The 24,097-nt window shown below is 36.8% G+C and overlaps 3 protein-coding genes across 8 annotated transcripts; 1 reads left to right on the top strand and 2 right to left on the bottom strand.

Annotated features, from left to right (window-relative positions):
* Nucleotides 1–238: 238 nt before the first annotated feature.
* Dys (Dystrophin) lies at nt 239–4,905 on the top strand. Its single transcript, XM_088035984.1, has 5 exons — nt 239–994; nt 1,042–1,737; nt 1,785–2,097; nt 2,989–3,449; nt 3,500–4,905. The coding sequence occupies exons 1-5, from the start codon at nt 743–745 to the stop codon at nt 4,649–4,651; spliced, it is 2,874 nt and encodes a 957-aa protein (XP_087892110.1). The 5' UTR covers nt 239–742; the 3' UTR covers nt 4,652–4,905.
* Nucleotides 4,906–6,223: 1,318 nt separating this feature from the next.
* On the bottom strand, nt 6,224–12,555 carry FucTA (glycoprotein 3-alpha-L-fucosyltransferase A). 6 transcript variants are annotated; one of them, XM_088035990.1, is made up of 5 exons: nt 12,438–12,555; nt 11,542–11,608; nt 7,461–7,838; nt 6,975–7,315; nt 6,224–6,927 (listed from the first exon to the last, which is right to left on the bottom strand). In XM_088035990.1, exons 3-5 carry the CDS (start codon nt 7,819–7,821, stop codon nt 6,316–6,318), a joined length of 1,314 nt encoding a protein of 437 aa, XP_087892116.1. In that variant the 5' UTR covers nt 7,822–7,838; nt 11,542–11,608; nt 12,438–12,555; the 3' UTR covers nt 6,224–6,315. The 6 variants fall into 6 exon arrangements, with proteins under 6 accessions (XP_087892116.1, XP_087892115.1, XP_087892114.1 ...); XM_088035989.1 differs by having other exon boundaries at nt 11,542–11,745; XM_088035988.1 differs by lacking the exon at nt 12,438–12,555 and having other exon boundaries at nt 11,542–12,265.
* An 804-nt stretch (nt 12,556–13,359) lies between these two features.
* On the bottom strand, nt 13,360–22,629 carry HDAC4 (histone deacetylase 4). The gene is made up of 4 exons (XM_088035987.1): nt 22,125–22,629; nt 19,132–19,196; nt 16,567–17,164; nt 13,360–14,929 (listed from the first exon to the last, which is right to left on the bottom strand). The coding sequence occupies exons 1-4, from the start codon at nt 22,475–22,477 to the stop codon at nt 13,513–13,515; spliced, it is 2,433 nt and encodes an 810-aa protein (XP_087892113.1). The 5' UTR covers nt 22,478–22,629; the 3' UTR covers nt 13,360–13,512.
* Nucleotides 22,630–24,097: the final 1,468 nt, after the last annotated feature.

Below are 24,097 nucleotides of genomic sequence, written 5' to 3' on the forward strand. Positions count from 1 at the left end.
GTTTTAATCCATTTAATACAGTTCCAATAAACATATTTAAAACGATTACCGAAGATAATCTGAAAAAACTTATAATCGAATTAAAGGTTCATTTCACTAAAACTAGCTTATTAATTTTGGGTTAACATAATCTGAAACTTCCAAAACCGGTTTTTGAAACACACGCAAGTAATCTGCCACAGCTTTTTGGAAAAAAAGCGACTTGGCCCAGCGACTTTAGCATTTGCAACCCCTTGACTCGTGTAAACGCGGCTTTACGTTAGTTTACATAACCCTAAATTTCCGTAACGTCATAACCTAAAATATTTTACGATTTTTCTTCGTAATCCGTGAAAAAACAAAGATATAAAATTGAAAATTTGATTTAAAGTGCTTTAAACTAAGTAAAAACTAAATACGCGAAGCTCTGCTCGTTCCACTCCTAAAACTTGGTGTAAACAATTGTCACTTCGATTTTTTCTGGTGATTGTGACAATTCGACTCAATTAAATGATGTGGGTCAACAAAAGTCAAAGGCAAATCTTACAAGAAGTTGAAACCCAGTTGAAGTGGTATTGATTATTTCTTAGAAGCGTGACAGGGAGTGTTATGACAGGGAAACAGGTGCGCGGTCATCAACCCTCACCGCTATAAACATTGATCTGTATGAAAACTACATAAGAGGCTGAAAAAATGGCCTCTGTAAGTCAATCTGTCTTAATAACCAACATGTGACATCCGCCCATTCGCCTAAATTATCAAAATGCAGAAAAAAGAAGAAAGCTTTGAACAGAAGAGGTTGGAGCTCGAGGCATGGCTTCAAAGAATGGAATCTCGTTTGGCATCCATGGCAGCTGTGGGGCACACGGCTGATGTCCTCGACGTCCAACTCAGGGAACAGAAGGGACTGCATGCTGAACTACATCAATTTAAAGCACAAATTGAATCTTTTCAACAACTCACTCAAAGACTGATCACTGCACACCAACATGAGGACACTAGTCGCTACAAAAAGGTGCGTTCATTAGCAGATCAATTTTCTTTTATTGGGTTGATTTTTAGGCTGCAGAGTACATAAACCAACACTATTACCGCCTGGATGCATGCGTCATCAACAGAGGCAAACTCCTACACTCAGCCTTAAGCTCCCTCCAGAACCTGGACCGCTCTCTTGACAAATTCTTGGCATGGCTCAGCGAAGCCGAATCCGTCGTGGAAACCCTAGAAGGAGACGTAGAATCTCGTCGGGCCGCACACCAACTGAAAGAATTACAAGCCGACATTGAAAGACAAGCACCCACTCATGCGGCTCTTAGATCCTCAAATTTAGCTCTTCTCGGTTCGATGGCTCCTGAAGACGCTCTGATGTTACAACTAAAAGGAGACGAAATGGAAAGGCGATGGCAGGCCTTAAAAACGAGGACTTCGGATCTTAGAAACCGTTTAGAACACAACGCTGATTACTGGAGCGCGCTTTTATTGTCTTTACGCGAGTTAACAGAGTGGGTCATTAGAAAAGATACAGAATTGGGGTTGGCAGCTCGCCAAGACGACCACCGCGCTTTCCGCCAGCAGTTGGAAGACAAGAGACCTCTAGTTGAAGCAAGTTTGAGAAGCGCAAGACAATTCGTTGCAGGGGACCCTTCTGGAGAACTAGCACGTAATTTGAGGAGAGAGCTTGTGAAACTCTCTGATAAATGGAACGCATTGATTGATAAGTCCGATCAATTAGCCGCTAGATTTGAGCAGAACACTATTGTAAGTATCCTGGTGATCAAAGTTAAGTGTTAATTTTTTTATTAAAGAAACTGAAGCAATTAACACTCAACCTTGAAGAAGCGTCAGCGGCGGTCTCCCGCTTAGAAAGAGCCACGTTAAGCTGGAGTGGACCTAGAAGTGCCGCCGAAGCTAGAGAACTGTTAGCAAGTTTACGCAACTTAGAAACACAGTTGCCGCAGTTACAAAGATCTCTGGAAGAAGGGCGCATTCAAGCAGCGTCGTTAGGGAACGCATTACCTAATAATTTAGCGACACAACTAGAAGACTGCAGCGCGAGATGTAGGGCGCTACAGGCGGCTATAAGGGAAAGAAGAGAGCAACTGACTAGTACAACACAAGGTGAGTATTATTAACACAACCACAACAAACAGAATGAGGAAATTTAAATATGGAAATCTTTACGACAGACATCCCACATAGATGCAAATTAAAAATGTTGTTGACCTTACGTGAATGTTTAGATAGATTTGAAAAAAATGGCTTTAGATGGAAACTTTCACATTGTCATGTGATCAAATTATTTTGTGCGAGAAGAGTGTGAATTAGTGACATTGCCTACTCTTTTAACGAGCGAGTGCGCACGTATTCAATACAGTAACTTCAAGTTGAGGTAATTTACAGGTGTTAAATCAGACTGCAGTTTACATAATTTGACTGCAACGAAGACACGTACAATCAAACTGCGACGTGGGTGTAGTTATCGTGAAGATGTTCAAAAGGAGGTACTTTAGGCGTAGGTATTTCAACATTTCCTGTTATATCGTATTTAAAAAAAAAAACAAGAATTTTATTGGAAAGGATGCTTCAACTTTTAAATTTCGCGCCACAGGTTATTAAAATTTTCAGCAACATATTTGCTTCAGAATTTCATTTTGTAACCGCACTTAAACGCCAGGGAAATATTTCTGCAAATTATAATGTCTGATTCAAGTGATAAACATTTCTCGATTATTTATTTTGCAATTACATATTATTTTGCAATACGTAATATTTTATGTAGAAATATGAACTTAAAATTGCCATGCGATAACAAAGAACTAAATTATTATATTAGAGTTGCTAGAATGCAAGTTGCCTTTATTGGCAGGAAACGGAACAGAAAATATCGTAATTTTTGTTTTGATGGAACTACCGATAACTGCATAAAATTTCCACAAAAAGATGTGCAGATGTGCGTTTTTACAATAGAAATGGACAATCTGATATAACAGCTTACTATCGCTTTTTTAGGGGAAATTTCGCCCGGCCCATCGAGCGTACAACCTCCATGGGAGCGTTCAACCACCCCAAACAAAGTCCCATATTATATAAACCACAGCACCGAAACGACGCATTGGGATCATCCCCAAATGTTAGAGCTAGCATCCTCTCTCCTTCAACTAAACGAAGTACGATTCTCTGCTTATCGAACGGCGTTAAAATTACGAACGATTCAAAAAAAAATATGCTTAGATTTGGTTGGAATTACTTCAGCTTCTGAAGCTTTTGATTTACACGGATTGAGGGGGCAAAACGATAAGTTGTTGGATGTTGCCGACATGGTTTTAGTGTTAAGAGCAATTTTTGGAACTGCTGCTGTACAACAACCTGCTTTAATCGATGTTCCATTGTGTGTTGATTTAGCGTTAAATTGGTTGTTGAATGTTTACGATAGTCAACGGACAGGACAGCTAAGAGTTCTTAGTTTTAAGGTACAAACTTACGTTTTCTTGAAAAGTGCTTGCTAATTGAAGTGTTGTAGGTTGGACTAACTCTTCTAAGTAAAGGTCACTTAGAAGACAAGTATCGTTATTTGTTCCGCTTGATAGCAGATCCTCAACAGAAGGCTGATCAGAGAAAACTCGGCCTTCTTCTGCATGATGTTTTGCAAGTTCCTCGACAACTGGGAGAAGTTGCTGCTTTTGGTGGATCAAACATAGAGCCCAGTGTTCGTAGTTGTTTAGGAGAAAGAGAAGAATTAGAAGCTACACACTTTCTAGCTTGGTTGAAACAAGAACCACAATCGTTGGTTTGGTTGCCTGTACTTCACAGATTAGCCGCTGCTGAAACTGCCAAGCATCAAGCTAAATGTAACAGTTGCAAACAATACCCAATTGTAGGTCTCCGCTACCGATGCTTGAAATGCTTCAATTTCGATATGTGCCAGTCGTGTTTTTTTGCCGGACGGCTAACCAAAGGGCACAAATTGTCCCATCCAATGCACGAGTATTGTGCTACTACCACTTCCGTCGAAGATATGAGGGACTTCACAAAAGCTTTAAAGAATAAATTTAAAAGCAAGAGATACTTTATGAAGCACCCCAGAATGGGGTATTTACCCGTGAGATCAGTATTGGAAGGAGACGAATTGGAAAGTCCAGTGGCGTCACCTCAACACAACGACATGCACTCGCGACTGGAAATCTACGCGAGTCGTTTGGCGGAAGTTGAATTACGAGCAGCATCTCCAGAGGATGAACACCGTCTAATCGCTGATTACTGTCAAACTATGGAAGGAGGTCCAGCGAGTCCTGGTCAACTCATGTTGGTAATTGACGAAGAACAAAGAGCGGAGCTTCAAGAAATGATCCGTGAACTAGAAGTGGAGAATGCGGCTCTACGTCAAGAATACGAACAACTACAAAGAGGAGCAACACCTCATCCACCACAACCTCAGCACGACGTTTTAGCAGAAGCGCGATTGCTGCGACAACACAAAGGGCGCTTGGAAGCCAGAATGCAAATCCTGGAGGATCACAACAGGCAGTTGGAGGCACAATTGCAAAGACTGAGACAACTGCTTGATGAACCTCCTACTTCGACGTTACAAACTAGAAGTGTCACAGCGTCACAGTTGAATCAAGATACTCCAGGTAGAGTCAATCAACCACCACCACCTGCTGATCATCGCTAACCATATCATTTTATCATATCAATTAGTTGTAATTGCTTGTCTATCATGTTGTTACAGTATAATCATACTAACCATATCATAATACACATCAATGTGTTCGTTATTTCGTGTTTCGGTGGCTAAAAGTAGGAAATATTTTAAGAATTGTTAATTTTTGCTAGATTGCTGGGTCTTCACAAAAATTGATGAGTTATTATGTTTATTTACTTGCTTTCCCTTACTGCCATTGAAGTTAATAAATTATTTAACAAAGAGTTCGGTGTGTCTTTGATTACACTGTGTAACAAAATTTTACAAAAGTCATATTTATTTGATTTTTTTGTTAATATAGTTGGAATTTGGCTTTCTTTTAAAGGATATAAATTTCATTTGTAAGAGTTGTTCTCAAGAAAAATAATAAATTCATTTTTTTCTCGCTTTTGAAAATTAACAATTATATTTATAAAAAAAAAACAATAAAACTACGAAAATAAAATGCGATTTTACGTTAAAAATTCAAAATACAATTTTTGTTCTTTTCCTTTTTGTTAGCAAATGGAAAATAACAGCAACCAAACATTGAAGTTAGTTAAATGATCTTGAATTGTAAATGTTATTGACTTCAAAGACTCTTGGATTCTACTTTAGACTAAAGACTTTTCACTAAAAAAAATTAGCTCTTGACAGCCGATTTGGAGATTTTAATGCCGGAATAGACTTTATATGTTTACCAAAATTTCATCGCGAAAATTTTTTTGAGTTTTACTTATTTAATTGTTATATAACAACCGCCTACGTAGATAACTAGATCCGCAAATTATTTACATTGTCATCTTGTGTCTACTTTTTAATTCGCAGTGAAGAAAACAGCGAAAACAGACATTTTTGAAAATTTTTTTTTCTTTGAATATAACATTTCGACAAAACCAATGATGACTTGTTAAAATGTACATCTGTCTCTAACGATAAACATGAAAAAAATAACATAATTATTTTTGTTGTTGCATTTTTTACTTTTTCAAGGTGTAACATTTAAAGTTTCTAAGTTCTCATTTCATCAGTTCCCGTAATGGCAATTTTATTTAAATCTGACTTTGTCAATAATTTTTTTTCTTGACTAAATTAAGAATTTAAGAAGCTGAAATCTAATAATCCGATAGGAACAATCTCAGAAACTTCACGTATCAAAAGGATTCTAATAAGAATTCATTCATGAATTAATGTATCGATTTTTCAATTAGATTATTATACAATTTTCTGGCAGACGATAATCCGTGAACTTTTCGATTAGTGCCAAAAATAGAAATTCATATTTTCGTGCTTTCAACACGGACAAAATTAAACCTAATCAATAACTCTTATAGTCTTTTAAGTCACTTTCAACGTCAATATCCGAATAAAATTCCTTGACCTTATTATCATATCTATAGAGGTGATAATGCGTTTGAATATAATATCCTGTTAATTCAAGACGGGGATTTACATCATACCGTATTCTTATCAATAATTATTTCGGTTTTGAATAGCGGTGCAGTTTTTTTAGATTATGTAAGAAAATCGTGAATAGTGGGCATCAAATAAGTAGAAATTGAATGTAATAAAAACTTAATAATCCACTAATAACTTACATTTGTACAACAAAACAACAACGAACTGACTCGGCATGTAATAAACACTATGTGCGTCTACGCAAAATCGGCGTTTCTCCAAGACTTGGCAGAACAGACTCCCGGTCCTCTCCACCAATCATTCACATCTTCGTAATGTCTATGTACTCTAGGTGCATGCAACATAGCACAAAGTCTACACCAAAAAAACGTATTGATGAACTCTCCTGTTCCTTTCCATTTGAAATAGGAATTGTACAACGTATTATCCTTATCCAGTCTATCTAAGTATGTAGCTAATTCCGCAGGACTAGCGAATTCATCTACATGAATATAAGAACCTTCTGGAGCACTTCTTTGATAGTCTTCGGGCCGAGCACCCATGACGATAGGCAGGACGTTCTGTCCTAAACCATTCACATAGAATTTTTCGGTAATGTAATCACGACAATTGGAATTTTCGAATGCTAAGTAAAATTTATAGTCTCGATCTAACAGTTCGAAACATTTTTTATCGGAACGGGGACATTTTAGGGGTCCACAACTACCATAGATATCCACTGAGATGTATTTAGAAAGCTCGCGTGCATAGGCTAGTCTCCCATTACGCGCACCACAGTTCGATACGAACCAAGCTACTTTTTTTGTTTTATTGGCGCTATAGTCGCGGTTCTGTACTTTCTGACGGACCTAAAACAAAAACTTTGTTTCACAGAAGTTAGAATTAGTTTCGTTACCTCAGGATCAAAATACGTCCATCTTTCGTACGGAGCGACCAAATCACTGTCTCTTCGATACGTAGCTGTCCAATTAATAACGTCATGGAACTTAATACTTTGAGTGTGATAGGGGCATTCCAAAAAGTACATTATCCATACTTGATTTAAAGGTCTGGGCACTGAGGGATGAATGAAGTGATCTTTGTATAAGATGGCATCCGCATCACTGGCTCTGCTGCGATCGTCGGTCAAACTACAACGATTTACGGGACATCCGTGGAAGCTGCCGGAGCCCGATTTTTGACCCCAGGTGCCCAGACCGTTGTAGGCAAGTATTACTTTTTCCGGGCTGTCAAATCCTGCAACAGCCACAACAATCACGTTAATTGAAATTACGCAACCTATCAAAGAAGCTAGGAAATCAGATTCATAAAAAGGATATAAAAAAGAATGGGAAGGGATGGAATAATGGGAAGAAATCCTGAAAGATGTAGTGACACTGACCTTTGTAATCTTCTGGAACATACATAAGCTGATCGGTTACTCTATCCCCACCATCACTTTGATCGGGGAATAATCTCGGAAGTCCTTTATTAGCTTCTGGAAAAAGCGTGCCCTCTTGAAAGAACCACGCTTTCTCCACTTTTCTCGCAACGTGTTCTGTGACATGCTCTTCGACTACAGGTGCAGGAACTAAAGTTGTTGGAATAAATTCTTCACCGTCTTCTTCCACAGTTGGTGGAAGCCTTGATTTTGTCGATGCCCATGTTAAACGGTGATGTAAAGTCACCAAGAGTGTCACACCTCCAAAAAAGAAGATTACAAGGCATAGCCGGCGAGCAGAGAGTCGCGGAGGCATCTTCATGGACACTCCATCATTATCTAATAAAAAAGATTAAGTTAATGCACGAAATGGGAAACATTGAAAGATTCAGGGGCGTATGTAAAACGATACTGCCAGCGATGTGAGACATATCAACAAGATGCAATGTCAATATTAACCAGAAACTGTACTTTACTTTTTCAATTTGCATTGCTGGTATTAACATGTAAACAAGGGGTGCGCATTTAGCTAATTAGAGGCAATGACTTATGTATGAGGGAATTTCGCCGAATTTACGTCTAGACTAACTTAATTAAAGTTAAAAAGTGTTTCACTTCGCGGATCTAAATGTCTCGCTATTTTAACAAAATCAATACACTTATCTATCGAAGCAGGTGCTTATCTTGTACCATTCTAATATAAAACACTACAGTGAGCTGTCAAGTATTGATACCCACCAAAACTTCAGATAATACCCACTCGGCTTGACATTAACGCTGAATTGTTCACAAAAGAAACAGTATCGACTTAAATTTAATAGAAAACTCGATCAATAATGTATTTTCGATTGAGTGAATGTTATCTTTTAACACGATTTGTATGAAGAATCCCCATCTAAAAAATCAAACTTAATAGTTTTCTAGGTAATGCGTAATCTCTGATAAAATTTATCGGCCCCATTCGCAGAAAATGTGTTGGAAAAACCGCCAATCGCCCAAGTTTGCAGCAAGTTTATGCGTAGAAACATAAATGCCGTTTTTAAAACAAATGGGTATTAATTAATAAGGGTATTACAAAATGCATTGCGCCGTAAATTAACGCATTTTTTTTAAATAAATTAAGTTTTTTTTCCCTAAACTGATCCCTAATACATGTTTATTAAAGAAATTTTGACAATTTGAAATCGAACTGTTTCCAAAAAATTAACACTTGCAAAAATTTGCAAAAAAAGCAAAAGTGGTAATCCCTGTGATTTTTACGTCGAGGTTTTACCCCTAGACAGGGGGTCTTCGTGGTATACAGCCAATTAAATTTCTGACTTCTTACTTAGTAATTTTTTGCCACATTTGTGTCAAATTAGTTAATGAAACTGTTAGTTCTGAAAGGATTGCAGAATGCTGTTGCAAAAGTTTAATGTGCATTTTCGAATTGTCCTGTAATAAGTGCTCTATCAAATTAAAGTCCTGTTAACTTGGTTTGAATTTTTTTAAAGCCATTTTTTAAATTAGTAATTCGATTTTGCGTTAATTTTGCGGCGATAAACTTTTATTTTTGGGGAAACCAAATATTTTGAAGATTTAAAAAATATAATTCTCGTACTTTTAATGTCACGGTAACGAAATTTCGCAAGGTTACTCCTTTTGACATGTTTATTAATCGCACCCAATTACAAATTACAAAAACGACAAATTTTAAGTAATTGTATTTAAAGGTCCGCCCCTTCTTCACACAAAATGGAGACGGTGAAATCGGATTAACACTAAAAAAGTATTCATTCATTTCATTAGCTAGCACTATCGTTATCAAGGTGATTTTTGTGACAAAAAACGCACTCAAGCAACCAATTCGATCGTGACTATTTCTTCATTGGCTAGATGTCCAAAACTGCTGTTTATTGGATACATTTCAGGACTAATTAAATCATATTCAAAGAAAACAATTCATTGGATGTTGACTGATAAATTAAAACCATAAAATGTACAAAACAGAATAAAAGAAATCATGGTCTGAATTTTGTCATAGTAATTTTGTGATTAGTTGTTATTTTCCTCTATAGTTATAAAATTAATTGATGTACCTGTGTATGAATTCTTATTATCCTTATTAATTTTAAATAATTCATTTAATTTCGATTTAATATTAATTTTATATAAAATTTCATTTTCAAAGCTGCTGGTCCAAAAAAGTCGCCAGAATGTTTTCATCATTTTATTTTTGTTGTTCAAGATGGTCCAACCTGAAACCTTTGTTGTATTGACGAAATTTTCAAGAATCGATAGATAAGAAGAAATTTATCGTCATTACCATGACCTAAAACGTAAAACTCTTCATGTACGATACAGTATCAAATCATATAGAAAGAAGATGAGTTCTCGCCCCGCTTGCAAACAAACATTTCCTCCTACATTTTTTACGATTTTCCGCCCGTATCATAACAGCTCTTTTATTGCATTTTTTAAACATGACGAGAAAAGTAATCAAAGTATTCCATCTGTGAGTATTTATCTAAATAAATGAAGTCTGACCTGACCTAATCTAACCTTGGTTCTATTTTAAACGGCCCAAAATGTCTTTTAGAGTATTTTTATGACCATGTCAATAGTTTAAGGAGGTTTGACTAAAATGAAGGAGCGAACAACTAATCAAAAGAAGGCAAATAATTAAAAACACGTCGTAAATTACATAAAGTGATAAGCTTTCAAACACGTGTACAGTCTTCACTTACAGACAATTTTATTCCAACTAGTGCTCACTTTTTACTACAGAATCCACGGACACTGCTTAAAATTAGAGTCGATACGTACCTTAACGACTCGCAAAAGTAGAGTTTTAGTACAGACGAGTATTTAATTACACGTACGCTATTTCAAAATGAACAATCACACATCAACTGCAAATTATTTGGAAAATCTATAGAGCGAATGATAAGATAGATATGATATCTTCTTATTTACTTAAATGACTAGAACACCATTTGTTCCATAACTTTTATAGATTTGCAGTCAATCTATGTATAGCGAACGACGATAAACTACTGAAATAAATAAAAGTCGAGGCGGTTGAAAGTTAATTGTCTTCGCCAAAAGTTTTTCGATATTTTCTCAACATTTGTAAAGTACTACATACACCAAATCAAACTTACTTTTATCACTCAGTTATTTCAAAACTTTTCTTTTCCACGAAAATCACACTTTTCCATTTTAAATTGAATTCAAACACGACAAATGTACAGATCGTCTAACACTAAATTTAATGATGATCACTTTTTCATGTTATCAATAGTTTGCAACCAACTCAGTTAATCAACTATATTTATAAATAAAATCCCAATTACCAAGATAAGTGTTAAATTAGCGATGCTCTATTTTGGATAATTTCAATTGTAACAAAAAATAATTCGTGCATAAACAAAACGAGTTCATTAAAATTGTTTGTTGGACTTCCGATAAAGTGGTACCACTCTAAGAACATGTGCTAAAACGTGTCCTTCGACTGTGTTTATTTACTTCCATTATGTCACAACATCTGAATATAATGCAACTAACCGCAGATGATAAAAACTAAAGATGGGAATGAAATTGGTTGTTGAAATTAGCATGTGTAGTATACATACTGAGCATGGCCTGAACACAATACAAGTCAAATTGACAAAACTGTCAAATCACGATAAAAGTATAGTGAGTAGCAAAAGCAAACTATAAATTTTTATTGTAAACCGAATAAAATCACCAAAATCGCTTAATTCAGCAAAAGTTTATCGATTCTAAAACTTAAAAACCTCAGCAGAAATCCTAAAAACCACCCCTTAAAATTCAGCGCCACCTGACCAAATTAACAAAAAATATAATTAAACCCTCTTACATACCATAATTTTGAAAAAGGTGTGTACTAATCATTTATTTCACTACAAATGAACCATAATTTCCTCCACCTTCGGCATAACATACTACTATTACAGTATTAGTTAAAAAAATTATAACCACTACCGTTGATAACAAAACCACATACAAATCAAATCTTGCAAACAATCATATGACTCACCATTTTAGAAGAGTGAAATTGCCGGCATGATCAGGACCTTCGGCCATGCTTTGCCAGCATCCACTGGCTGCAAGGAAAATCCATACTAAGAAATGGCGCAGGCGCTTACAGGACCTGAGGGAAAAACGCAGGGAGCAGCAGGAAACTGTTTTTTCGACATGGCAATTTTTTCGATTCAATAAAACGATTGTTGTTCACACTTTTCTGATAACAACAAGATAAATTGCACCATTAGTTGAGAGGAGAGAGTGGTGGACGCTTTTGCCTGGCACCTCCACCATTTTTGTCGCTGGATGGAAGTGGCGGCAGCAATTATCGTGCAGATTTAGTTATTGTGACATCGTCAGAATTAAAAAACTGATCTTATTAAGCAATTACAACCACAAGTGGGTAAAAATTTTGAAAATCACATAGAATTTTTGAAAGAACCGGCGAAAGTATTGGCACGACGCCGACGCAAAAAAACAACTATCATAATTTTTTTGATATCCATTGCCACTTCCCGTGCGATGAATTCTTTCTTATGGCGTATTTAAGTTTGTGGCGGTCTTGTGATAAGAAATGTTTTATTGAAATTCGTTTTCTCAGTTAACTGAAGTGGATTAGAGCGGATTCTTCTACTGTCTCGCTTACGTTTTTGCAATTCCGCCTCAAAAGTCAGTGGGAGCACACACGAAACTACTACTCCAAATAACTTTTTGTCTACAAAACGTTTCCATCTACCGGTCGGTTGTTCAAAACTTAATCTTCGCAGCATGACTCCGCGAAATTATTTGTAACACGAAGCTCGTATTTAGAAATTGTGGCCCCACTTTCCACAGTGTCTGGCTCTCACAATACTACAATTTCTGCGTTTAAATGTTTGCATTATCAAATAAAGCCTCATCTATACTTACTCTGGTAAGATAACATGTGTGTAATTCTCCCAGCTTAAGCCGCGTTATCTTGAATTACACGACATTGTAGCTTTAGCCGCTGATTATAGATAACACCTGTGGGTACAACGTGTACCATTATTACTTAATCTAAGAGTTGGCAACTGCAAAACATTTATGTAACAAAGGATTTGGACTCAATTCAACCACATATTTTTAGCTACATAAACATATAAAACTGAAATATAGGAAAATATAAATTCGGGACGCCTTTCACTAGACGCATTCATTTTTCCAGACATATTTAAGCGGATTATTATACAAACAGTGGAGAGTAATACTGTTGCGGAAAGACACTGAGTACGTACCGAAAAAAGTTTTTGAGTGGCGCTTAATGAGACGAGTTTGCATACTTATATTCATAAAAATGTGTTTGGCTTTGTAGTTTCCGTACTTATGTAATAGATACCGTTATCCTTTTTTTGACCATAAAATGTTGTAATTAACTAATTAAACTAATTAGAGGCCGTAAAACGTTTAGTGTGGTGTGCAAAGGAAAAATTTCGAAAAATTTATTGTGGGCTGTACCGGATGCGCATTGATTTTTGGCGGGAAAAATGGTGAGTTATGTATCGCGCGATGCCAAATTTAGCATTACTTTTAGTTATGCTAAGCTCCACGTTTATATAAATCACAACGAAAATTGTTCTGAATTATCAAAATGCCGTTTCAGCGTGGATGTAGGAAGGATATTTGTGGTTCCCAACATTTTATTAGAGTGCAGTCAAATTTGCTTACACCTGTTAAAGCTAACTTTAATTTAAGACACTTTTGACAATGACTAGTTACATACGTAATACAGCCAACAATTAAAATAACATCTCATTGAGTACATCCATGAGAACTTGTATATTTTTAGTCTTCAATAAATAAATACATCTAATTTAAAGTAAATAAATGTTTTTATTAAAAACTTTAATATATTAACAAAAATAAAACACACGATAATTTGATTTATTTTTATTTAATAAGAGGCAGTCACTCTGAGCGACAGCGGGAATGTTCTGTTGGGGATAAAATAAGAATCCCCCTGATCTTATGCTGACGGACGACCTGCGTCCGGCGAACAACCTGGGTGATATCCAATCGGTGATGTCACCATGTTGTGGGTCTGATGTTGCATTGAAAGACTCGCCATAGCGTTAACAGTATCTTTATCGTCTTTCTCGTTGCGCACTGCATCGTTGAAAGAACATCCAGTCGATTTCGCGACTTCTTGCAGACACGGCCAATGAGCACTTTGTACGCTTATCACTTTCTGGAGAGCAATAATGGCATTGCCACATGGTGCTCTCGATAATTCAGAAGGAGAAATGGGCGAAGGATTGTCGCCGAGAAGAACTCTCACACACTCTTCTGCTGAATCACAAATGGACGGCAGATCGTAGCCTCCTTCCAGAGCTAGAACTAGTCTTCCTCTCGCCAACTGCATCAGTTGTCGAGTCATATACCCGAAGCATGCTGAAGATACCTTGTACCCTCCCAATGGGGGATGATGTCCATCGGTCGCATCAAACCCAGCAGATACCAAGATAATATCAGGGTTGAATTCGCGTGCAATCGGCATAACAACAGTTCGGAAAGCAGTCAAGTATTCTGCATCTCCTAGAGGCGGGTTGAGGCCGCCGGACCAAGCAACGTTGACGTTAAAGCCGAGACCGGCGCCGGCGCCGCATTCTCCCGGACTTCCGGTGCCTGGAAAAAAATTGCCGTCGTCATGGCGATGCATTGAAATGACGAGAACACGCGGGTCGTCATAGAAAATGTCCTGGGTACCGTTGCCGTGGTGCACGCCCCAATCAAAAATGAGTATCTTGTGAACGCGATGTTCTCTTTGTAACACTCTCGCCGCGATTGCCACTGAATTGAAGAAGCAAAACCCCATCGCCTGCTGAGGCTCTGCGTGGTGACCCGGAGGTCGCACCACTGCGAATCCGTTCCTGATGTCCCCTGTCCATGTTCGCACCGCCAAATCTACCGTACAGCCCACTGCCATTCTTGCAGCCGGTGCGGTGTAGATTTCGTTCCAGGTAGTGTCAGTATCTACTCCAATTCCTCCACAAGGGAGACGCACAAATGCCGTTACAGGAAGAGAGCTCAGTTTGCTCATGTCCATCTTGTGACGGTTCATAGAGCTCGTACCGTACAGAAGAGCATGAGCCTCAGAATGACACGTTTGAAGTTCTTGCGTTGATGCTTTTCTCGGTCTTAACCTGTCACATCTTGAAACAAGACCTGTTTCGAGAAGACGAGACCAGATACTTTGAAGTCTTCCAGCGTGTTCTGGATGAAGAGCGTTGTTGCCGCAAATGCAAGCGTGTTTTAACATTTGACTGTCGTATGCCAAGCCTGTGGTGGGAGTGGAAGACGCTCGACGTCTTGAGAGCGTTGGACCATCAGGAGCTCCGAGGTGCACCACAGGACTGCTTAGAGCGCGCGACAACGGCCGAATACTGCAAAACGAAATTAAAATCAGTAAAATCCACTAATTTCCATAAAACGTAAGGAAAAAATATCGATTTTCTTCGAGGGGACTTTTTATCAGGACATCTAAAATTGTTTTCTGTAGAGCACTCGTAGCAGGAAATTATTGTTTTATTCGTGTTTACAAAACAAGCTATCGGCTAATGAAGCGGTGAAGTACACATACAATGTCCCTGAAGTTAAAACAAAAGCGCGGAAAACAGGTAAACTCATTGTTTGACGAAGCTCAATTTGACTATTTCAGAACATTGATTTTATTCGAGAACTTTTTTCGGCTTATGTTGAGAAATTATTCTAAGAGGCGAAATTGAGCAAAAATTTCCCTTTTTTTAGACCCCAAGAGAAAATTCGGGTCGCAACTACCAGAAACATAAATTATAGAATTCTAATGAGTTGAAATCAATAAAGAACATTTATTTCTCATCGACTATTCCACAATAGTGGAGCAAACCGGAAGAAAATGCAATTGTAATAAACGTATATTTTATTTCCAAGATCTAGCTAACGTATAATTTTCAACAATCACTACAATTTTGAGTAGGATAAATGTCCCAACCCGACTTGCTCCACCTTCCCCTGATAGATCTCATATCGATTTATTAAGCAAATCCGAATTATTTGTTAGAATGAGTATTTCTTGTCCATTTGAAGGTATGACATTTCGTGCAGCTTCAAGAAGAGACCTCAGAGTGGGATACAGTCGATAAGCGAAGTAACAATGGCGACGGTGATGAGAAAAGGAAAACCCAATAATTACAGATACTATTTATATCACAGAACGACCTGTGACAGTAATTAATACACTCGTAACTCGACGCTCGTCAATATCTGAACCAAGTAGTTTACGGTTGCTGTACGTCGCACGCATCGGGTCTAAATTTAGTTCCATAATGAGGAAACCATTCGATAGCAAGAGAAAAATTAATCAAAGCACGACGTAACAAACTAGCTTTCATCCTAGAAACTGGAAAATAATGCAAATTTTGTTGTCAGTAACAGATTATCACTATTGTGGTTACCCCATTCATTGAAGAACTGCACTAAAATGTCATCGACATAATGGACTCTAATTTTGAATTTTATTTCATACGGTACACTAGTGTTCCGAAAATAAAATATTGCACCCCCGTTTTCCATTGATTAGGGAAAAAACTGTCAGCGAAATTAGGGAAATGTTCCGGGCACACATCAGAAACGTGTTGAAAGATTCAATAATGAATAGGGAGAAAAAGCGGAACAAAGTACACTTTTTAAATTATTCACGATTATAAATTTTAACTGACGTTTCGAAATTGAATCGATATGAAATAAATCATACATACAAACTCTCATTGAGAATAACCGAAATAAACCAGTATAATTTTTTTCTGTAAATGAACTGAAGGTGAGCTATCGGTATTCTAATCAAGCCATTCATAACCCTCCTATTAAAATTTCACGAAAATCGATCTCTGTTTCGAGTACATATGTCTAATCTATTATTACCGCTCATTTTTGTGGGTGTTCAATTAAAAAAAGCTCAGACGGACCATGAATAATTTTAGAAGTGTTGTTTTCTCAGCTTGAGAACTGGTAAAGATGGTGTTTTATGAGAAAAAATAATTACCTCCGCGACTCGTTGGCCCTGAGCTCCAAGTCCCTCTGCTCCTGTTCTTCAGGCGGCGGCTGCGGCGGTTGTGGCACCGGCGGCGGTGGTCCCTCCAAAAGAGGATGGCCTAAAGGAAGAGGCGAAGATTGCGTCCTACCCAGCGGTCTGATAACCCCCCTCGACTGCTGAGGTTCCTGTAATTCACTAATAGTGTCTAGGGGGGTTTCTTCGTGTTCGCTTTCAATGGCCGGTAACGACGGATAAAAAGGTAAAGTTCCTGGCAACATCTGTCCCGTCAACGGCATTCCCAATCTTGCCGTGCACGCTGCTCGAACAGCGGCTTCAGAGAGATCGGGAGAGAGAACATGATGGGCGGCTAAAGATATATTGGGCATTGAGGGACTACTAAAAAGAGCGTGACGCTGATATTCTTCAGTTTCACAAGGGGGACTCAGTTCTTTTGGTGGCTCTTGAGGAGGTGATTCGCTTGGGGGTAGGCACGAACTCAAAAGCTTCTTCTTGAGCGATGGGGGAAGATGTCTTTTACTCATGGGGCTACAACGTCGCTCCATCACGCGTTGTTTTAACCGCACTTTCAACAGATTAGGCTCGGATGCTGGCAACAAAAAAGAGAATTAGTAGACGTAATTATACAAAAAGTTAACAACGATCAACCGCTTACCGAAACGAATGTTTATGTATTCTAAAACCAAAATAAACAAATAGTTCTATACTTGGCCTGACAATTTTCCGGATCACAACAAATCTATTTATAGCGTAAGATCTTTTAAAAAAATGTGCTTAAATTAGACTAGATTTTACTCCCGATAACGTTATCATTCTCAAATGATATTACCTAAAATGCATCAACATGTGATCTAATTTTACAACAATAAGAGAGAATAATTCTTATTAATCTAAAGTAGAAGGCAAGAATATGTATTATTAAGAACGATCTACTTAACTTTTGAATTGAAAATCTTATCTCTACTCCAAAACATGTAACATGGCTAGAATCCAACTACTTTTTATCTGAATTAGTCACTGCCACAATTTGCTTCAATTTCCAATTTTATTGCTAGGGGAGTTCCGGTAAAAAGTCGCCTGATATATTTGCAATAAACTGGTTTCAGTCACGTGTGTTTATATACGAAATTTGGCACATTACTGGAACGATCAAGTTTATTGAAACCTTGAACGAGACGCTAATATGAACTGTCCACTCACTTCTTCGGAAAATATTACTGTCCTAGATCCCGCATCCATCAGTTTAATTAAAGAAATCTTAAATTATAAGAGATACGTGAAGTTATAAATTTGTCATAACTGATAATGATTTCTCCAGCACTCATTGTCTAAACTTTCCAAATAAAACAGTCATCAATTACGTCTGTTTATGCACATTTATTCTGATTATCCGCTTTGTTTGGTGTCTTCTGACGCACAATTTGTAAACTGAATCTAATGACGTAAAATGATAATGCTCTAGGAACGGTAGAAGTGAAGTTTATTATACCGCGCTAAAATTTGGAGAAGTTGTAAGTAGTCTCTATCTTTGGCAAAGTTTGATAGAAGCGCAAAACTTGGACAGCTCATTACATTTTAACTAAATCTTCCACGAAATCCGAAATCGATAGAGGCTAAAATCGCTTTAAAAATAGTAAAAAGGTTCAAAACTGAAACCAAAAATAAGCCATGGCAAAAAAAATCCGGTAAACGTGTCAGAGTAACGATTCTCTAGTCGGATTCTAAATTATTATTTGTGAAGTATTCGTGCTTATTTGAAATTCCACAAAATGACTATTTAATCGCACATCGGGCTTTTATAACGAGACAATGTTTTTGTTCGTAAAATGATCTTTTATGAAACCAGCCTATTTATGGGTAAGAAAGTGATCAATAATTTAGTCTTTCTCGTTACTTCATGGATCATTGCTTTGAAACGAACGAAAATTGTATTCACCTGAATGAAACAATAAATCTAACGTCACGTTAATTCATCGATTTATTTTTAGTATATGAAATTTGTAAACATTTTTCTAATTGCAATCAAAACAAATTTTCTTCGGAAAACATGTGCGCAGCTAGTTGCACATGCAAACAAGCCGCGATATTTTCACAAGAAGGCAAGATTATAATATAAAAATAATCTCTAAGGACATTTCCTATTGTATTCGTGTTTGCAAGGGTGAAAGACTGTTTATAACCGCGCAGTATGCGAACATAGGTATAAATAAGTTTGAGCTTTTTCCCCGGCCTTGAGCTGGAAATTTGTGTTCAATCAATACAGAGAGAGCGTCAAAATGTTGCTACCATATATCAAAACAGCTCACAATACTATATCACGCTGATTATATTGATTACCGTAATTGTTCGTATTTGCAATGCTTGTATTTACGAGGCACGTCAAGAATTTTAGACTGTTCCACTATCAATGTAAAACTGACGACACGTGTTACATTCTAACGTGGTATAAATTGGTTGTTTGTGTTATTTTCCCTCAAAACGAAGATTTAGGTAGGTACACGAAAAACTTTGAAATGACTATAGATAGCCACACAAGAAATGTCAAATTTTTGGTACCTGTTTTACGTAGAGGAAAATCGTTGTTGGTTGTCGAGTCAGACCCTGTATCCATTCCCTCTGACCTGAAAACAAAAAAAGATTCAGAGTTTCCTCAGGTTTGATTCTAAACAAAGTTCAAGGTGTTGTTATCGATAGAATGATAATCTTTCTTTGATGTAGCCGCGTTCGTGGTGGTAGACGAAGTATTTTTGGTTTTACCGTTTGAACTTTTGTGGGTGTAAACAAGAAAAAAATCAATGATAACCACACAAAATCACATAAAAACATGGTAGCAAACTGCGTTCATACTACATATTACTACATTATTCGGAAAAACCACCGTGTAATGTACATTTCAGTTTTGGCGCCGTTTCAACAAGTATTTTTATGAATCAAACCGAAATGACTATTTGATGTTATAATTACTCTAACACACTTCATATAAATAAACCGTCCAAATAAACCTTAGGTACTGTGTTTTCTTATTTCGACGTATTTAATTCACAGTTCGCGTTACGTTTCTCCAATTAATTTAGCTCATGAGAACTTGCGTGCATGCCATAATTCAATATTTTATAATCTGTTTTTCGTATTTTTAAATCGTTACATATACGCACTTTTAAGGTCTTTCCACGTTTGATATCGTGGTAACAAAGCGCCACGACATTGTTTCGAAATAAAATTTTAACAGACGAATTTTAAGTATCATTAACTCGTCAGCCCAGTTTGTTTATGTCAATTCTATTTTTGTCATAGATAAATCCACTTTGTGTTATTTTTGGTTTATTTCCTTTCATTATCGGTATATTTTTGCGTGACAATTTTATCCGCGAATGTGCAAAGTCAGTCCAAAAATGCATTTCAAAGATGGTATAATAAATGACGTTAATTTCCCGAAAACGACCGTTCAATTAACAGAATACTGATTACGTAAATAATTGGCTTCCTGACTGTGTTTTATAACGAATGGTGAAATATCAAAACTAGCGAATGTACGTCAGAGCGGTTTCCAAGAAAATTCTAGCTTTTACAAAAAGCGATGATCGCAATTAATCCCACTGAATGTGATCAACGATTATCATGTAACTTGGAGACTTATTGCCTCATTATAGGTGATTAACCCTGAATCACAATGTATTTGATAAACAGACTATGATTTTCAGCAATGAAAGCGGTGAATTTTGCCAAGTTTCAGCTCATTCAGCTTCTAATTGTTGCTTTTGGCACAAAATTATTTCCATGCGAAATTTATAAGAGCGCCATAGAAAATCACGTTCAAATCGACCGGAAAACTTTGATGACGAACTTACAGTTTTTCTTCAGTGTGTACCTAGATAACGCAAGATTTACCGAACATCTTAACACTCAAGCAACCACGTAGATAAGTGTCACTGTCTTGATATTCATGAGATATTTTTAGAACGATTTTACAATTCACCTTCAACCAAAACTATTTATAGAACAATAACATTTTATTGTAACCAAAATTCTATTATCACAGTCGATTTAACGTTTACAAATCCGATTTATAAATGAAAAATTCTAAGCAGTCTGTAATTCAAATAAACTTCAAATAAATTAATTCCAGTTGTAAATTTTATTAGGTAATAAAATTCAATTGGTTATTTCTGGATACTTAGCGTTTATAAATATTTATTTGCAAAAAAAATTGATTTTAATAACATCAATTCGGTACTTTTTCACTTCTTCAAACGTGTACTTTTTAAATATCTGCTTTATAAACTAATAACGTGGAATTAAAGAGCAATTTTAAAGAAAACAAAACAAAATGTTATCGGAATTTAAATAATTAATTACCTCTGAATACAATTCGAAAAAAATTCGTTCATGATTAAATCAAATCGACAAAGTAAATAATACTAAAACAATAATTTTTAACAAGGCAAAAGTTGTTTACAACAGTTGTGCACCAAATATTTATTATTTTCTTGTTACAATCATTTATAATTTCATGACCCAAATTGAGAATTTTAAGTTTAATTGGTAAAACTATAATGATGCAACAAATTGTAAAAATAATAATAGAAAATTGTGGTAAATGTGGCAACTACTTCACCACACAAATACGCGGCCACGCAGACTTTTCATACAAAATTACGCCAATGGAAACGATAAACCCAGGTAATTTAAAAACAACTCTTTGGATTTCCTAAAGTCTTTTAAAACGTTATAACTTTACAGAGTATTTTTTATTAATATACCAAGCGTGAAAATTTCTTTGTCTGACAACGAGTTTTTACATTTACTTTGACTAAGCTCTCAACAGTGATTCTTGAAAATGTTTCTGCAAAATAGTTCGTTTTTGCTTTTAGCGGTCATCAAAACTGCATTAACAGCTGAGAGAAATAGAATCTATTGTTAAACAAAATATTGATTTTCCTATTGGTGGGTGCTTGGTGAAGCAATTAATTATGTTATTTTATTCATTGTGGTGTACGTAGCGAATGGAAAATATAAAAGTATTTTATTGGTTTTTTAATTTGGTTCAAAAATTAAATGCCAAGACGTACTAAATTCTTTAATTACCAATTCATCGCTAAACAGCTTATGTACCTGAATTTATAATGAAAGCGTACGTCAATAAGAAGCCAACGTGTGGGCAGACGTTTCCATTCAGGAAAATCCATTTCTTTTCATCGCAAATTGTGTAAGTATGAAAATAATGAGATTTTATAACGCTTGTTAGAGTTTTGTGTAAAACTAGATTGGAAAAAAATCAATTCTTGGCTATAAAACCGAGATGTTTGTTATGAAACCAATAATACAGTGTCGGCGTTGTAAATCGATAACTTGTTTTATTAAATGTTGATGTAATATCGGCGGAATTCAGTAATCCATCCTGCGAAGTGTAACATTATCAAAATAAATCCAGCGAGTGTGGTTAACAGGTCCCTGGAAAAATTCCGATCACAATGAAAACTAGTGCGACCTCATTGTTTACAAACAGATTTAACGTTGGCAGGAATGCAGGAGTCAGCTGTTGCACTCACCAGCAGGAATTCTCCGTCCTGGACGTCTTGGAACATCCTGACGCTCTTTGCCTGAGAAAGGCCTGAAGTTTGTGCTTAACTTCGGTGGAGGCGACCGCACTCTCTTCATGTTTTTCCTTCTTACGCAGCGCTTCCAGTTGCTCCCGTTGCCTCAATTCCTGCAACTGCTTTTGCCTCTCCCAGAACTCCTTGAGGTGTTGCCTCAGCTGTTGCTCATGCTGCTCGGCAAGGTGCTGTTGCTGCTGCTGGAAGTGTTGCAGCAGGATCTGGTGTTGGAGCTGGTGCTGCTTCTTGATCTGGAGGATTTGCTGCTCGAGCTCGCGCTCAGGCGCCTCTCGCTGCTGCTCTGCCATCCTCCTAAGCACGGTCCATGACACCGTCACCACAACACACACAGTCACCACTGGTGGCACAACGGCACAACAACTGTCAGAATTAATTCGTCAATTATGTGTGAGGTCATTTCGGTCGCAGTTGTAACGCTGAATATAGGAACACACCGCAGCAGCGCGGACGGAAGCGCTGTTGTCGGATCGACGATTATTGATAAGACGTCCGCGACGGCGGCGGTACCGTCAAACCGAACGAGGAGACCTCGTACGGTGGAGCTGTGAAATAAGCAGCAGGAATGGTAGCACCTTCCTTTTCCAACACACGCTTTTCTAGATTTTCGTTCACCTTTCTTTTCCTGCTACACCTAGTTGCAACCTTGTGCGATGGACAGTGTCGTCCCATTGGAGCTGACCCACCGAACCAATTCCTGACTCAGCAGGAATTTTTACATGATAATCTACTTTGTGCTTACATTTGCTTTTATTTATCTTGCTACTTATCAATTACCGAAAAATACTGACTAATACACACTCGCAAAATTCTACTCAATTCAAATTGAGGAATCTTGAAAGGTTTTCTAATACCTTTTGTGAGCACTTAGGTTTAACTACGGACGATTCAAAAACTCCTCATCACTCCTCATTCATATTCGTTCTGCTTAGTAATGAATTTTCAATCTTTCCTCGGTTTTAGAAAATTTACTCTCTGGGTGTACGAAATCATGAATAAAAATATTATATTTCGATGAAGAATTTACAATTGGGGCACCAGAAGTTTTTTTCTACACAGGGGCAGCGAAATTCCAAATTTCACTCTCTGTCTAAATTTTTGAGCTTTTCACCGTTGACTTTCATTCCTTACTGTCTGATCCAACTAGTTTCCTCTTACGTGGCTAACTTTTTTAAAGCTGATCTTGCTTCCGGTACAAACAGACTTCCATTAGTTTTTTTAGACCAAAACTTACCATTTATTTTTTTAAAGTCGTAGTACAACTGGGAGTAAACAATTTCTGACTATGACAGATAAGCTTGATAATTACGAAAAAGTAATATTCGAGATTTTTCGCTCTTCGCTGTATATCAAGTAATTTGTGTTTCACCTTTAATACGTGTAATAAATTCAGTAAATAAACACTTCAATATAAATCTCCCTATCTAAATCCTTTATCCAGTGGAAATTTCCTTGACATTAGACACCCTGAAAATGTAAGCCTTTCTTTTTTTTTAGCCTTTCTAATTCCTTGTTTTCCAAGCTTTCCGGAAGTGAAAAAAAAGGTTCAGTTGCAACTCTGTATAGGTAATGTCTAGTACTTTTTATGGCATTACTAAAACGTTGTAAGCTCATTTTATTTTCAGGAGTTTTAAATATTATCGCCGAACTTGAGGCAAATAATTGAAAACTTTAAATTTTAAAATAGACGAAAAGCAAAATTTTGCTTATCTTATTGTTTATTACCCTTTAACAGCAATAAAAACTATAATTTCCAAACTAGCACGTTAGAGAACAAACTGCATTCCAGTTTAGGTTTTTATTAACCCAATTTACTGAATTTATGCTAGTTTTTCCATCATTCCAGATTTCTACATTATTTTCACTTGGGTTTTTTGAGTTGTGGTCTGATAATACCACGTTTTCAAATT

This window comes from Gnatocerus cornutus, chromosome 5 (genome assembly GCF_029298725.1).
Source record: "Gnatocerus cornutus isolate USDA-ARS CGAHR chromosome 5, icGnaCorn1.1, whole genome shotgun sequence".
NCBI classification, from domain to species: domain Eukaryota; kingdom Metazoa; phylum Arthropoda; class Insecta; order Coleoptera; family Tenebrionidae; genus Gnatocerus; species Gnatocerus cornutus.